Source organism: Phoenix dactylifera, chromosome 4, assembly GCF_009389715.1.
Source record: "Phoenix dactylifera cultivar Barhee BC4 chromosome 4, palm_55x_up_171113_PBpolish2nd_filt_p, whole genome shotgun sequence".
NCBI classification, from domain to species: domain Eukaryota; kingdom Viridiplantae; phylum Streptophyta; class Magnoliopsida; order Arecales; family Arecaceae; genus Phoenix; species Phoenix dactylifera.
In genome coordinates, this window is record NC_052395.1 from 4,379,100 (window position 1) to 4,395,526 (window position 16,427).

The following is a 16,427-nucleotide window of genomic DNA, read 5'->3' on the forward strand; positions in this document are numbered from 1 at the left end:
TTGGGGAGAAACTTTTGAGTGAAATCTTGCTTCAGGCAGTCATTTGATGTTTTCTGTTTCTTGTTATAGAAACTTCCATAATAAAATCCCTGTTGCCGGATTATGCTGGTTCCAGATTAGAAGTCATCTTGTGCCTATGATAAGAATTAGTGAGGTTCCTATGGTAATGGCGGTAACTTGCCTACCATCCTGTTTGTGTTTCTATGCTGGCTCGTTTGGTGGTAACTTGTCATCTTATGCTGGCTCATTTGGTGGTAACTTGTCATCTTATGCTGGCTCATTTGGTGACTGCATATAAATTTCTTTGCAACCGTATGTCTTCAAACAACGATTTGATACATGGGTCGAGCATGACTACTCGCCGGGATGGGATCTTGTAAAATTAGACAATCCCGATCGCACTTGAGCATCATCAATTTCACTGATAAAGAAGCTAGAGTCCAGGAATTTCGTCAAAAAAACTCTGACCGCCATCCTTGATGATGGGCTCTGTTCTGGGGATCATAAACTCAAAGGTCAAATCCAAATTGGATTGAATTGTGGTCGAGCTAAACCATGATCGTAATGTTTTTAAATGAATCGTATGATTCCAAAATTTCTAATTAGATTTTTTAGATTTTCATGTGTCATTTAATGTTGTTTTCCAGTAATTCGGCATAATTTCTAGCATCTAAAAATTTTGCTGGTATTAGCGTCGTCATACAAGTGATGGTGCGGTATAACAGAGTGATCATATTTTTAGCCAAATGAAATAAGTAATTTATATGAGAAAAGTCATGGGAAAGTGGAGTGGAGTACTTGGAAGCTCTGGAATTTTTTGGATTGAGTACTTGCACGGAATAATTCAAATTATCCGACGCAAATGACCTCTTATTAGCTTTTTTTTTTGTAAAAGACCTTTTATTAGCTTTTCTGGAGCGGTACGAATCCATAGATTCTGCAGACTATAGCTGGAACCCAGTAGTGCTACAGTGAGATTCTTGTGTTCCGGCGGCAGTGCTGAATTCCAGCTATATTCCAGATAGAGGAGAGGTAAGGTCCAACTAGGGAAGGAGGCTAGTGAGAGCCACCGAAGACAGTACCAGCGCCAACATTGCCTCAGGCGCCGCCGCCTCGGCCGGGGCTTGTGGGCGGCGTACAGAGAGCAAGAGGAGCCACGAGCCAAGCACCCCCAGGGTGTAGACCGCGAAGAGGTGCACCTTGGAGACGGAGGGATCGTTGAGGTATCGGACGGTCGCGCCGCGGAGGCCACCATCATCATGAACCCCACTCGGCTCAGGAGCACTGCTTTAGGCGCCGCCGCCTCGGCCAGGGCTCGGAGGCGGCCCATAGAGAGCAAGAGGAGCCCCAAGCCGAGCACCCCCAGGGTGTAGACCGCGAAGATGTGCACCTTGGAGACGGAAGGATCGTTGGAGTCTCGGACGGTGTGCGGCACGGAGGCCACCATCATCATGAACCCCACTCGGCTCAGGAACACTAGCTCAGACGCCGCCGCCTCGGTCGGGGCTCGGAGGCGGCCCATAGAAAGCAAGAGGAGCCCCAGGCCGAGCAACCCCAGGGTGTAGACCGCGAAGATGCGCACCTTGGAGACGGAGGGATCGGTGGAGTCTCGGACTGTGTGCGCCGCGGAGGCCACCATCATCATGAACCCCACTCGGCTCAGGACCCTTCGGACTCCGTTCGGCTCGGGCACGTCGAGTAGTGGGGCTTCCATTGAAGGTTTCTTTAGAGACGAATGGTAAAGAAGCTAAATTCCAATTCCAGAATATCTCGGCAGTTATATTGCAGTTAGCTCTGCTCGATCTTCTCCCATTTTTTATAGTGGCAAAGAAGAAGATGGGCGTGGCTTGGAAAGATAACTCGGGTGTTGTTTCGAGGAAGCTTCGTCAACCTCACCGTCTGATTGGTGCACGTAAGGCCGCAAAGTTTGACGAACATTTGTGTATGTTACCATCGCATCATCCAGGGTTGGAAAATGTTGCCACCAACGTCCACCAACGTCCAGGGTTGGAAAATTTCTTCATAACTCTCGTAATTAACTCCTCATACTGTCGTAGTTCGAAATCATACTTTATTCTCTTTCCTACCACCAAGTCGGAAAAATCTGTGATACTAGAAAGAGATAAGTTCAAGTACAGTACAATACTTCGTCTTGGTTGATTAGGCATTAGGCATCACCCGGTGGACCAAAGTCGACAAGTCATGCCATAATATAGCTTTCTTTCCGGCGGAAGGACTAGTCCCTTTCTTTGGCTGTACTAGTAGCTCTCTATGCCTTTACTTTGCAGCATCTCTATATTAAAAAAAATAGAAAAAAAATGATGTAGAGAAATTTTTTTCTCATTAAACCTTTTTATTATTATTATTTTTTTGTCAAGCCATCTCTTTCATCCATGAAGAGGTCACAAAGTTTGATGAAGATTTGTGTGATGTCATCGAGGGTTGGAAAACTAGAAAGAAGAAGGATCATGTGACTTTTTATTATTATTATTATTTTTAATCAACTAATACAATGTTGGTGGAAAGAGTTTCTGATTTAGATTTTTTCTTTAAGATGAGTACTAGAAGAAACATGGCAAAATAGGAAATCCATCCATATTTCCTTTTTTGGTGCATGCCAGATATGATATTTGTTCAAATTACACGATATGAGGGACAAATTGGTTTGCTCGACTTGCTGAAGTTAGGTTGCATGGTACAAGAACCGACCTATAACCAAAAAAAACACATCAGAGGTTGTGGAACATATCCGACGGGGATTCATCGATGCTTTAAGTCAAGTAGAATATTGGAAATGAGCAATAGAGATCCGAGAAAAGTGATGAAGTGAGATGAAAAGTCATACCTAGGGTTCCCTAGCCTGATTTATATAAAGAAGAGAACGAGGATCCACCACAATCTAGTCGTGCAATCTTCAAATAAACTATTATGCCCTTTCCATATCCATCTTTCTCGACAATTACACTCTTTCTTATATAGTATACTGAAATCGCACCAAGCTGTAACCACTCGTGCTATTTGGTTGATCATTGATTCCGTGTGCCACATGACACCTGCACACTATTTCATTGGAGGTTAAATCTAAGCCATATCAAAAAAAATAATACGTACATATTTTATTATTTCTTTTATATTTTATTATTAATTATTTTAATTAAAATATTGAAATAATATGCTCAGCAATGCTATAACTCGGAAAATTCACTAAACAACCAAAAAAAATAATCTGACAGGGACTTGCACCGATCACCTTTCTTCGTTAAAAGCGTACTTAATGACACTAATTCAAAAGAAGCCTGCACCCTTGTGGTTGGGTGGCTGAACTTGAATCATGATCCGGTTCTGGATGACAGCGACTCAAGTATTCTAGGACGACCATGATGCATGATATCCAAAGACTACTAATGCACGCATCCTCCAATACCCTAATGACGGGGTCCATGAAGATCCAAATTCACATGGGAATGCACCACACTCGTATGGAAAAGTCCAAGTTGTTAACCTTCGTCTCCATCAACACCGACCGCGCTCTTGGACTCACATGGAACAAGAACTAAGGCGATGAAGATGCCAAGCGACCAAGTCAATACTGTGCCATTAGATCAACTATCTGTGCCGGATTTATATTAAAATACATTTAAAATCTAAATATAAAAATAATTACAATATAAAAAAAGTATGCATAATAATTGATAAGTTTTATATTTCCATTTGTTCTTTTAAATCACATGGTTCTACACAACTTTTCAAATCTAGCATAATTAAAAAGCTAATCATGAATCAAATTTAACTTCTAAAAAATTATATAAACATATATAATACAGAATATATACAAAACTTGCTGATATTTTAACTATTATAGATAACCAAATTTCAAAAATATCTAAAAATTATATATAGATATATGTGTGTGTGTGTATATATATATATAGTTTTCTAGAAGAAGGGGTAAAATTGATTTAGGAATACAAAACTACCAAAATGGTTATAGGAATAAAAAGCATCTCAATCATGAAGAGATTAATCATGTTGTAAGGGCTTGGTGGTTCCAATTCTAGTTTCTTTATTATTTAATTTTAATTTTTTTTCATCCACCCATCACCCACTCATCTGCTTGCAAACCGAGCGTTTCTCTCGACTCAAATCCCATAATTCTCTAGGAGTCAACTTCTACAAATTTCAATCCATATATTTTAAATTTATTATTAATAACTTTAATAATCTATGAGATCTCATACATATTAATTGAACTTATCAATTTTTAATTTTTTTTAAAAAATATTGATAATTTAATAAATTCTAAAATTAGATTTTAAATATAGTTAATAATCTTAAATTTATTGTTATGCATGAGTTTTACCTTAAAAACTCCCTAATTTATTATTTTGACCAAGATTTTATATCATGTTTTTAGATTACCCCAATCTTGTTACTCACCAAAATAACTGATATATTGAAATTAAATTTTTTTGGTCCAGGTGACAAAGCTTCCTCCACAAAAAGCCTTGTTGATGCTTGGTTGTTTGGCTTGCGTCATCGCACTTCTGTTTCTATCCAGCTATACATTGAATCACTATAATCTTTGGAGATGGAAACGATACAAAAAACTCAATAATTTTTATATTAATTAGATGTAGATGTAGATTAAATTTGTGATGATTTTATCTGATTTAAATTATATTTTATATACAAAATTTGTTTTTCTTTTTAATCTAGTCGAAGATGCAACCATGCTGGACTTTAAACCATATAGATGCAATGTATACAAATACAAGAATATAAGAAGAGCTAGCTATATTTCTTGTGTTATTCTTTTCTTCATGTTTGAATTTATATTTTTTATGAATGCTTGAATTTTGATTATTCAAATTTGCAACCTTCAACAAACATGAACTGTAATCCAAAAAATTAAGTTGATTAAGAAAGAGTTAATAATGTATATCAGGCTTAATAATCTATACATGGATTCAAACTCTATTTCTTTTACCAGATTCAGATGTGGATACAATATAGATCTAACATGAATCTAGCCTTTTCATCCTAGCGATGGCCAGAAGGATATGATTTAGATGTATTATCTGATTGCAATCCTCCATGTAGCTTGCAATCCATTGAAAGTAACAAATAAAAGGTATTGCAATCAACTACAGGGCAGTGGTTATAACTCTTGGTAAGAAAATTGTAGAATAATAGCATGTTCAAAGGTTTGGCATGTTCATTTCTTGCATCATTTTTTCTGAAAAATGATTGATATACTCTCACAACTAAATTTAAAACTTATAATATTTAAAATCTAATAACATTTTTTTGATGTATTTTAGTTTTAGGTACTCCACAACAATTAGCATAGAAGATTAAGCTAATTAATCTTCAAATATTAAAAGAAGGTAGGAAATGATAGAAAATATATTAAATTTAGTTCTTCTTTGCCATAAAAACTTTGGATTTATTGATGAAAAGCGCACTTCAAAACACCAACGAAGGAATTCGACTAGTTTGTAATTCTTTGCTTTAAAAGATCAATAGATCATATTGGTTTGTGATGTTTTGCTCCAAGAAATATACAATACAATATGGCAATTCTGCTAAAAATTGTCTTGGACATCTGTTAGTGCAGACTGATACTATCTGGGCTACTTATTATGAATCAACTTCCACATCTTGCATTGATTTTTTTCAAGTAACAGTATTCTCATTGTGCCATATACCAGGAGAAACTTTTTTTTCAGATTGAGCTGATCATGAACCGGGTTTGGATAACAAAAATATTGAATTTTAACAAACTCGGCCCGAAATCCAAAGCCCAACTAAAAATGAATATAGTTTTGAATCGAGGTTGACCCAATGATCAGCTCTATTCCAGCAGTAAACCTAAAAGACATACTCATTTCTTGTTTTTCTGAATTCTGATAGAATTGATGGATGCAGAGGCACTTAGAATTCGGATTTCAGATTTTATAAACATTGTTCTTCTTTGTTCTTCTTTGCCGACATAAACAATTGATATTTAAGGGGGCAAAAACTGACCAAACTTGCGAATTGCCTAGATTAACTTTTTGACATGAAATTTAAATGATTCAATCATAATTGAAGCTTTTCACTTAGATCGTACTTTATATGGATTTCAGTCTTATTTGATTTATGTTGATTTGGAGTAAAAGTTTGTTAGTCTCCATCAGAATTGCAATGTCTGCGGAGAACACAAATAGGGGGCATCATTTAAAAAGATGCTCCGCAAGTATCACCCTAAGAAATGGTGCAGTGCTGAGGTTTTTTCTCTTTTCTTTTTTCTTTTTGGGAAAAAGAGAGCATAATCTTCTACTCAGCCACCTGGGTATTAGTGGCGATTCAAATCGAAATGGATATTATCACTCATTGATAACCTTACCAATTTAACAAGTTGATATCCAGTCAAGGACCATCAAATACTAAATATTAAACCATAGTCTTGAATAACTGTATAGGCATCCAATGCAATTACAAGATATTGCAATTTAAACCTGTTCCCGAATGCTGCCTGTTAACTAGATGGCATAACATTGCGATTGTAATATGTAATATCTTAGATCTCTTCCTAGCATAATACTGCGACTGCAATATGATATTCACTCTAGTTCAATAAAAATCAGCCTGCATTTTTGTTAGTTCCACAGAAACAGAGCTCAATCTTCTGCCTAGCTGATATTTACGCCGGCAATACCTCCGGCACTCAGGTGTCAGGTCGATAACTCCGAATCTTTTCTTGCTTTGAAAACCATGAGATATAGATTCTTTCACATAGAAGCTGCATGTTTTTATAGTAGCAACATATTTTATGCTCAAATTTTATTTCCATTAGCCAAATGGCAAAGACATACATTTTCTACCCGACGAGAGCATCCAACAAATGATAGAACATCAGATTGCATTTGCACAAAAGCTCATCCCAGAAGTCCCAGTCAACTCTGTGCACGGCGATGGCTGCACCTCAGTGGCACCACCACTCACATCCTCACACTTCCATGGCACTTCCCGTGCCCCGTCACCATTAAGCTTCACATTAGAAAGACATATCCGCGTGAAAGGTGAGTTCTTGATGCCCTCCATCGACCCAGGCTGCTGGATATCGACACCCCACACATCTTTGATAGTCAAAGCATCGACAATTGGAAGAGCATTTGGATTATACATGCTGTCAGGATGACCTCCAACATCACCTGCAAGTCTCACAGCCTTGCGAACATTGTTCAGATTCACACCTGAGACAGTAATGTTTCTTATAAAACCACCCCTACCAGAATTGGTTTTTATATGTATCCCAATACCAGTGTTATGGATATGTATGCTCTCCACTAAGACATTCTCCACCCCACCAGAGGTTTCGCTTCCAATGGCAATTCCAGAAAAAGGAGATGAGCCGGTCAACCGCCGAACAGTGATGCCAGAGCTGGGGTGGGCATAGGCCATGCCATACTCATCCCACCCACTTTTCACAGCTACTAGATCATCCCCTGTTGAAATATAACAGTCCTCTATGCAGACATTTAAGCTGGAATCTGCCAAGAGTAATACAAGCCAGTAGTTAGTTATCCGGGAAGCTATGTGCCTGACAGAAGAGCTGTCCATCTTCTTCACTCCACCTAGCAAAGTTCCATAGGTGACGCAAGTGAAAATGCCAGGGTACATGGAAGACAGCAATATAACTCTCCTAATGATAGTCTGTGGTCTAGCTCTCTTATTATTTAAGAAAAGATGTCTGAATAGGATCTTTGCTCTTTCTTTTTTTTTACTTTATTTTTGGTAAGAGAATAGGATCAGTAGAATCAGAATACCTGGATCGATTCCGTCTGTGTTAGGAGAGTCAGGTGGAGCCAACACGGTCACATTTCTTACGACCACATTGCTGCAAAGACCGAAAAAACATAGTATTTAGAAGAGATGTTGAATCCTTTTTTCCAGATTTCAAATATTTATTGTTTTGAAACACCTATTGCAAACAAAACATATTGTCTGGATATGAAAAGGATGCAGCATAGCTCGCAAGCAGTCAAACCAGAAGCCTCACATAGACGATGTCATATTAATATCCAATGTTAGGTCAGATTCATTATATTTTACAATGATCTGTTATTTTTCTTATATCTACACACTTCCAGATGTAATGATCTCATTGAAACTTTATACAGGGTAGCTTAGAATGGCTCTGACATTATTGCTATAACTTGAGGGAATTAAACAAAGTTGAGGAAAATTTATTTAGCACGTGACAATTCAAGTTCCTTAAGGGATACTGCATGACCCTTAGTTCCATTTTCTCCGTAATTAAATCCGGAAACTTCACAAAATCAAAAGACCAAGGAAAAGAAATTAAAAATAAAACATTGTAGTTAAAGTGTAAGCTCTAGCGAGGAAGAGAGAATGAAAAGAGCAACACGTCACGTAAAACAGGGCACCTATCTAGAATGAACATCGACAATCATAAAACAACTAGATGAATGAAGAATTTCAAACAATAGATGCATTTTCATAATACATGGAATTCTGAAAAATATAGGAAGATATAGTAGTTCTGATGACGTTACAATGTAATTTTTGAGCAATATGTTACAATGTAATTTTCATTAAGCTAACATTGTTCACAGAAGCAGTATATAAGAATTTGAAGGGTTCCGTGTAGTTTGGGAGATGTGATTTTGATACTCCAAATAAAAGTGACATGATATCAAGGATTACTTATGATATTTTTTATTGAACAAAACGTACTAGAGTTCAACTATTTCAACAGAATATAAGATCATGCAGAGCCTTGACTGGGAAAATAAAGATGCAATGAATCTAAATTTCTCATGTGCACCTGCAATAAACAGGGTGAATATTCCAAAATGGTGAGTTTTGGAAGACCACATTAGAAATAACAATATCTCTACAATGCATGAGCTCCAAGATGTTTGGTCTTGTGAAAGGCAGGGTTCTTTGCCTCCACATATTCCACCAGACCTCGCCTTGGCCATCAATTGTTCCATTCTCTCCTGTGAACAAGAAGTGAGACAAAAGAAATTGAACATAAATTTTTTATGCAAAATGGCCATATTACTTAGTTCATAGAATCATATTAGCATGCACCGAGATAAATTAAAGAACTAAGTAAAAAATGAATGCATACAGCCATACATACATACATACATATGCATAAGTACATACATAAACATACAAGAGATTTTGCATAGTACACTCATTATATGTGCACATGACAATGCAGTCAAATTCATGATCAGGTTCTGAGTATAGATAAGATGGTCAGTTATTATAGAAAATTATTATTTAGAGAACATAAAGGGAATACAATTAAAAGTAAGAAGAAAACTATGAGTTCCCATTAACCGCACAGGTAATTAATTTCTAGCTTACTCAGAAAATCTTGCCTATGTAACAACTATCTTTGAAACAAAAAAACCAGTTTTGACATCTTTGAAGTTAGATTAATTAAGGCTTTCCAAAGTTGAAGCACTCATAGTTTGTAAGAGAAGACTTGAAAACTTTCTGGCCTCACCCATGCAGCTCATGAAGTAGTTGATATTTTCCTCAATCAAGCTTGATCCACCCACAATTTCCAGAGAACATCTGAACTTTCAGGAAGAGAGATTGCCCTGGCTTCATGAATCACAAGATTCATCGATAACATCAGTCTGAAACCACATGGAAGCGGTCATGCTAACACTAAACAGTCCTCTCCTTCCTACTTTGCTTAAGCAGATTGGCACCTTTCACAGTGGCCCCACCAACAATTGTCAGAAAAGTTAGAACTCTAGCACTGCAGGACCCCACATCCCAGGACTCAAAACACCTCACACAGGTGAAAGTATTGATCACTATGCTGAAAAATACTATGTGCATCTAGAAAGTAAAGTCACAGAAGATATTATGAGTGATAAACTATTGAAGCAAACAGAGTGTTCTCCGTTGCAGATATAATTCTTTTCTCGCATCTTGGTTGCAGGACATCCTGGAACAGTAGCTATTATAAATCAATATAAAACCACATAATATTAAATACATATGGAACTGCAAATGATTCACTTGCTTCTAATGGTTGTCTTAAAATGAAAAGGAAAGAAAAGTGAGGGGCAACAGGAGCGATTCAAACTCAACACGATCAGCTTGAATCCTTTTTGCTCCATCCAATCATTTGACATGACCAGATTATAAGATGTCAAATCTCAGCACACTAACATTATCTTACTCTTTCCAAATTAATGCATATCGTTGTTCTTGTTCTGAGCAGACTTAAGAGATGGGTCTTAACAATGCTACCCATGGTCTCTAATTAACTAACAATTTCTTTGGATAACAAGGCAATGAAATAATGTAACCAGTGTTGCAAAAGCAGAAATGTGACAAGATCCACCTGTTATTATCACATCATGAATTCCATTTCCATGAATCAGACTCATATATCTCCCACCAGGAAGCTCCCGTCCTCTCCCATATGATGGCAAAGGATCGATCAAAGGCCAGCTCGATGTATCCTGCACCATTCATTAAAAAAAAATGAAAACCTAAAGCTTTCAAACACAGCCATATCCATCCATCACCCATAGATCTGGCTCACGAAACCAAGCCTCAGAAACAAAGTACTGAGATCTCAGACTAGATGAAATCCAAGAGAGGGGAAAAAAAACTTTTCGGCAACTCTTAGAATCCCCTGGCAAACTCTTATCCATGAATGCTTCTGTTCATCTCAAATACATACAAAGAACACACTGAACATAAACAGCGATCAAGCGTACTGGATAGGAAGTGTACTTATCTTTGATTATATCAGGAGTAGGTGGGGAAAAGGATTTTTTTTTGGAGAAAAATGATCTTTTTTATTAGCAACACCAATGGAGGGGGAAATAAAGATAATACCTGGGTGGCCTTGATGACAGCGCCCCTGGCGAGGAAAAGGGTCATGTGGCTGGTGAGATTGAAGGCCCCCGTGAGCCAGACCCCCGGTGGGACGTAGAGGAGGGTGCCGCTGGCCGGCCCTCGCCGTTCGATCTCCGCCACGGCCTTCTGGAACGCCGCCGTGTTGAGCGTCTGGCCGTCCCCCACCCCGCCGAAATCCGCCACCGACATCGCCGTTCCCCGCTCCTTCATCGGCACTATTCCCGAGCACGTCTCTCCCCCCTCCGGCGCCGCCGCCGAGCCCCATTCCACCAAGAGAAGGACCGCCATCAGTGCCAGTGCCAGTGCCACAGGTGGTAGTGACGCCATCTGCAAGAAAGAAAAAGAAGGTAAAGCTAGGGTTTTGTCAGGCAGAAACGAAGAAGTGATTCCAGTAAGAAACTCCAAAGAGAAAAGCTCCAAGAAAAGCCTTTGTTTGTGAGAAAAGAATGGTTTCTTTTTACATTGGATTTGATTAGAGACGGAAGATTAGAAGCGAGGTATCTTGCAGTACGAAACACCAAGAGAAAGCTCCAAGAATAGATTCTTTTATGAGAAAAATGTTTTTTTTAATATGGATTTGAACTTAATGGAGGAAAAAAAAAAGTTTTATTGCACGGATCTGAGCTCCTGATGAGGAAAAAATGGATTCTTTATATACATTAGGCTCCAAAAGAGGCAGTCTAGAGAAAAGTAATAATAGGAGGAGAAGAAGAAAGAGCCAAGATGGGAAGGAATATGGAAGAAGAAGAGGGGGTAGTAAAGAGAGTTGGTACCACTTAAGAAGTCTGCAAACAGGGGAAGAAAAATGAGGGGTTCGTCGGAGAGTGACCTGAAAATGGCGAGTTTTTTCTTGGCCCCGGGACAAGCAGAAGAGCTCGGCCGAGCAGCGAAGGTGGAAACAGTGAAAGAATGTTTAGTTAGCAGAGCACAGGGCTTTTGGAGGGTGGTGCAATATTTAATCCTCGCAGATGAAGACAGATGGGAAGTGGATAGATCCTGATTGGATTCCTTTCTTGGTTTTTTATATGTTTGTGGTTGCCTGTTTACTTCTCTCCAGTAGTGGAAAACAGGCAGAACACGCCTTTCCCTCTCTCTCTCTCTCTCTTCTTTATTAGTTTTTAAGAACGAAGGATCCAGAGACGATGGAGGAAATTGATAGCCGTTATACTAATTTCGGGAATCTCTTATTAAATTGCTTGAATATGGCCCGTCCTTGCACATATTAATTCATTTTAATTAAAAACATCAGAAGAAATATTATATAAATAAATATTAGAAGAAAAATTCTAATTTCTAACCTTCTACATAAAAGAATAAGAGAAGAAAAGCTCGAGATGCAAAAAGAGCAGCACGGAAAAACATCATGAATATAGCATGAAAGTTCAAGTTATAGGGTAGTATAGATATATTCCTAAATAATATTATTAGTTTAATATGATCATTATGATATAAATAAAATAATAAAATTGTGTAGATTTTCTATCAAGAAGCTTTTATATGAGATACAAGTATGCAATAATATCTTATTAATTTCTTCAATATGCTTTTTTTGTGATTTTAAACAATAAATTTTTATTTTATTTTTAAATAAGTTATTGTTCAATAAAGATGTCTCTAATCCTGGAAAATCTGAATTTGAATGTATAATAATGATACAATTACTATAAAAGTAGATTGTCACCTTCACAACTAATATTTGAAAAGACTAGTGTAAACACTAATGGTCATTACTTTTATTATAATAACAAATATATATCATGCATGGATGCCTCTTTATACTAATAAATAATAATTTTGAGTATCATTTGATATTATTATCTTTTCCACTGATACCCTTAAAAATTTGATAATCAGTTTGTATTGAAAAATATTTTTCTACAAATATTTGAAGAATATCAATGCAAAACACATAATAAAGTCATTTTATACTTAAAATGATTATTTATTAATACTGTTGTGGGGGGTGCACCCGAATTTAGTCCCACATCGGCTAGTAGCGGAAAGGTTCTGTGCCTTAAATGGGGGTGGAAATCCTTTCCTCTCGAGGGCTCTTTTGTGGGACAAAACCGTGAGGGCACCAGTCTCCCCCCGTCTGCGCTGGACGCGCGGGCCGGAGCGCCCAAAGCGGACAATACCTCGGGAGGAACGCAGTCCTCTTTCTCTGCTAGCTTAATGTGGGCTAACTGTTGCGTGAGGCTCCGGCCAAAGCGTCCGTCCCCGCAACAGATTGGCGCTAGAGGAAGGGCCGCGCCCCTTGCCGCAGACTACCCCCTAGGACTGGGAGGCGCCACAGGAACCTTCCCGCTAGGGAGGCTATGTTGTGGGGGGGTGCACCCGAATTTAGTCCCACATCGGCTAGTAGCGGAAAGGTTCTGTGCCTTAAATGGGGGTGGAAATCCTTTCCTCTCGAGGGCCCTTTTGTGGGACAAAACCGTGAGGGCACCAGTCTCCCCCCGTCTGCGCTGGACGCGCGGGCCGGAGCGCCCAAAGCGGACAATACCTCGGGAGGAACGCAGTCCTCTTTCTCTGCTAGCTTAATGTGGGCTAACTGTTGCGTGAGGCTCCGGCCAAAGCGTCCGTCCCCGCAATAGATTGGCGCTAGAGGAAGGGCCGCGCCCCTTGCCGCAGACTACCCCCTAGGACTGGGAGGCGCCACAGGAACCTTCCCGCTAGGGGGGCTATGTTGTGGGGGGGTGCACCCGAATTTAGTCCCACATCGGCTAGTAGCGGAAAGGTTCTGTGCCTTAAATGGGGGTGGAAATCCTTTCCTCTTGAGGGCCCTTTTGTGGGATAAAACCGTGAGGGCACCAGTCTCCCCCTGTCTGCGCTGGACGCGTGGGCCGGAGCGCCCAAAGCGGACAATACCTCGGGAGGAACGCAGTCCTCTTTCTCTGCTAGCTTAATGTGGGCTAACTGTTGCGTGAGGCTCCGGCCAAAGCGTCCGTCCCCGCAACAGATTGGCGCTAGAGGAAGGGCCGCGCCCCTTGCCGCAGACTACCCCCTAGGACTGGGAGACGCCACAGGAACCTTCCCGCTAGGGGGGCTATGTTGTGGGGGGGTGCACCCGAATTTAGTCCCACATCGGCTAGTAGCGGAAAGGTTCTGTGCCTTAAATGGGGGTGGAAATCCTTTCCTCTCGAGGGCCCTTTTGTGGGACAAAACCGTGAGGGCACCAGTCTCCCCCCGTCTGCGCTGGACGCGCGGGCCGGAGCGCCCAAAGCGGACAATACCTCGGGAGGAACGCAGTCCTCTTTCTCTGCTAGCTTAATGTGGGCTAACTGTTGCGTGAGGCTCCGGCCAAAGCGTCCGTCCCCGCAACAGATTTTGGCCGGAGCCTCACGCAACAAATACCATTTATCTAAAAGTTTGACGGAACAGAGGAGGTATATATAAATTGTGATTTTTGAAGAATAAGCTATATAAACTAAATACATAGGCTATATTGCAAGTATTTGTATCCGTGTGTATATAGATGCCCGTCTGTATTGTATCTATCTAGAGAGAGAGAGAGAGAGAGAGCGTTATTTTAATTCTTCAAAGAAAAATAAAAATAAAAAAAAGGGCTGGGAATTAGTCGAGGTGACTGACCGACCAAAGACATTCAAGGAGGGCGAGCGGATAGCCCGCTATTGTAACGTCTCCATCAGTACAGTCTGTTTCCATGCTTTGGTGAGTGATTTAGGACAGGATCCAATGGCCTCTCTAAAGATATCACTCATATTAGTAGCTCTAAATCAAAGGCAAGCAGCATTACATTGGCGAATTCTAATTCCAGTTTCTCATCCAATAAGCAGCAGGCTGGAAGGCTATGATGCAGCTCAATTGTCTATACCAGGTCTGAATACTGCCATTGAACTCATAGATTGATTCGAGCTTGTTCAGATTGAAGGCTAGTCTTAAAAGTGAGGATGCTGATGGACATAACCATAGCATTGCTCTGTATGTTTCCGTCAGTCGCACTCTCAAAGATGTGCTTCAGGTTGCAATTCTATGCTTTGTCATGATAAACTTGCTGTAAGAATATGGAAAGATTTTGTTAATATTCAGAGAGTTTCCCATTACCTTCTTTGTTTAATGGTCTTGTCTGTTTTTCATGAATTGGCCAAGGACAAAACATGGGGCATGGGAGAGAAGGGAATGTAAAGGACAAGGAAGAGAAAGTGGCATTGACAGATTCACCAACCAAGGACCTATTAATTTATCTGCATGAGAACGGCAAGATTCGCTTCCCAGTGCCCCATACATCATGCCCTGATCTCTTTTTACAGATTATTCTGTAATTCATTATTCTGCAATCTTTCAGTATGCTTCATAAGCTGATAGCCATGAAGAGTGAAATTACCATGAGAACAGAAATTGTCAACACACCAAGAGGTGGAGAAGTTTGTGAATCAATCTGATAGGCACTACAAATCACCTCCAGTGCCCTTAAAGCAGTATGGATCCTTTGTCGCTACCATCAGGCATGTGTCTTGCACGTACAATGAAATAGTCCGTAATAGACTTCCAAGGTCACTTGGGACTCGTTTGCAAGAAGAGGAGGGAGGAAAATGGGTCAACGAAAGAAATGAAAAAATACATCATGTTTGGTTAGAGTTTTCCAAAAAGAAAGATGAGAAACAGCCTTCCATAAAAGTAAGATCCTATATTTCATAGGAAAAAAACCTCATATTTGCTTTCCAAAAGTGCCATAAATCTTTTAGATAGGGTGGAATAAAGAATTTTGTTTTATTAAGGACATAACAAGTATTTTACACAATTTTTTTAGAAAAATAGATGTTTAACTATATATGAAAAATTTATTTTTTTAGGCATCATATATCCAAATACCAGCTTTCTATAAGAAATTATTTTAGTAAGAAAAAATATTTTCAATGAATCAAACGAGCCCTTAATGAGTCAAGAAAAGCATTCTCATGCTTTTGGTTGATTCTTCCTCGGGAGAAAGACGGGGGATCCCCTTAAGAAACTTGCCTTACTATAACAAATCACATCATGATGGATATGGGTGCCGGTGGAATCCATCTACGTGCATTTGCATGGACCACCTCGTGCCCCCGGCTTCTTAATAACATTATCATTCCAACTTATTATAGGTTAATGAACAGAAGTGTTCAGCTAGAATCTAGCACGTGAGTGATTATTCCCCTTGCTCCTTGGATTCCATCTCAGTATCGACCATCCCACTGCTAGCCTCGCTTTCTATACAGTTCATGATAGTGATAACGTGGACTAATTAAGGTCTATTTGATATTGTTTTTCTTTTATGTATTTGTTTTCATGAAATTCAGTAAGAAAAATGAAGCAAACTGAACAATATCTATGATAAAACTTTTTATCCTTCAGAACCGCTTGTAGAGTCTGTGGAGATTTTGGAAACAAAAATATATTACTTTCAGAAAGAATGGAAGATAAACAAATAAAGTTTTGTGCAAATGGTATCCTCGAAGTAGAAAAAAGAGAGTTCGATGGATATTGAAATCTCACCGCACATGTAATCGTAGGTGTAAGATTATATT

At 39.3% G+C, this 16,427-nt stretch overlaps 1 protein-coding gene across 3 annotated transcripts; it reads right to left on the reverse strand.

The window, feature by feature from the left end:
* Positions 1–6,716: 6,716 nt before the first annotated feature.
* LOC103722159 (probable polygalacturonase) lies at positions 6,717–11,960 on the reverse strand. Of its 3 annotated transcripts, none has more exons than XM_008812607.3 (6): positions 11,738–11,960; positions 10,888–11,235; positions 10,385–10,505; positions 8,834–9,008; positions 7,812–7,882; positions 6,717–7,535 (listed from the first exon to the last, which is right to left on the reverse strand). In XM_008812607.3, exons 2-6 carry the CDS (start codon positions 11,233–11,235, stop codon positions 6,898–6,900), a joined length of 1,353 nt encoding a protein of 450 aa, XP_008810829.2. In that variant the 5' UTR covers positions 11,738–11,960; the 3' UTR covers positions 6,717–6,897. The 3 variants fall into 3 exon arrangements, with proteins under 3 accessions (XP_008810829.2, XP_008810830.2, XP_038981289.1); XM_008812608.4 differs by lacking the exon at positions 11,738–11,960 and adding an exon at positions 11,682–11,712; XM_039125361.1 differs by lacking the exon at positions 11,738–11,960 and adding an exon at positions 11,370–11,618.
* Positions 11,961–16,427: the final 4,467 nt, after the last annotated feature.

What these genes read in the sequence shown, in the direction of transcription:
- LOC103722159 (XM_008812607.3), bottom strand. Translation starts at nt 11,235, where the DNA reads ATGGCGTCACTACCACCTGTGGCACTGGCACTGGCACTGATGGCGGTC. An exon ending in ATTCACCCTGTTTATTGCAG is followed by an intron (nt 7,883 to 8,833) that starts GTGCACATGAGA and finishes CGGTCTTTGCAG; the next exon opens with CAATGTGGTCGTAAGAAATG. An exon ending in CACAGACGGAATCGATCCAG is followed by an intron (nt 7,536 to 7,811) that starts GTATTCTGATTC and finishes TACTCTTGGCAG; the next exon opens with ATTCCAGCTTAAATGTCTGC.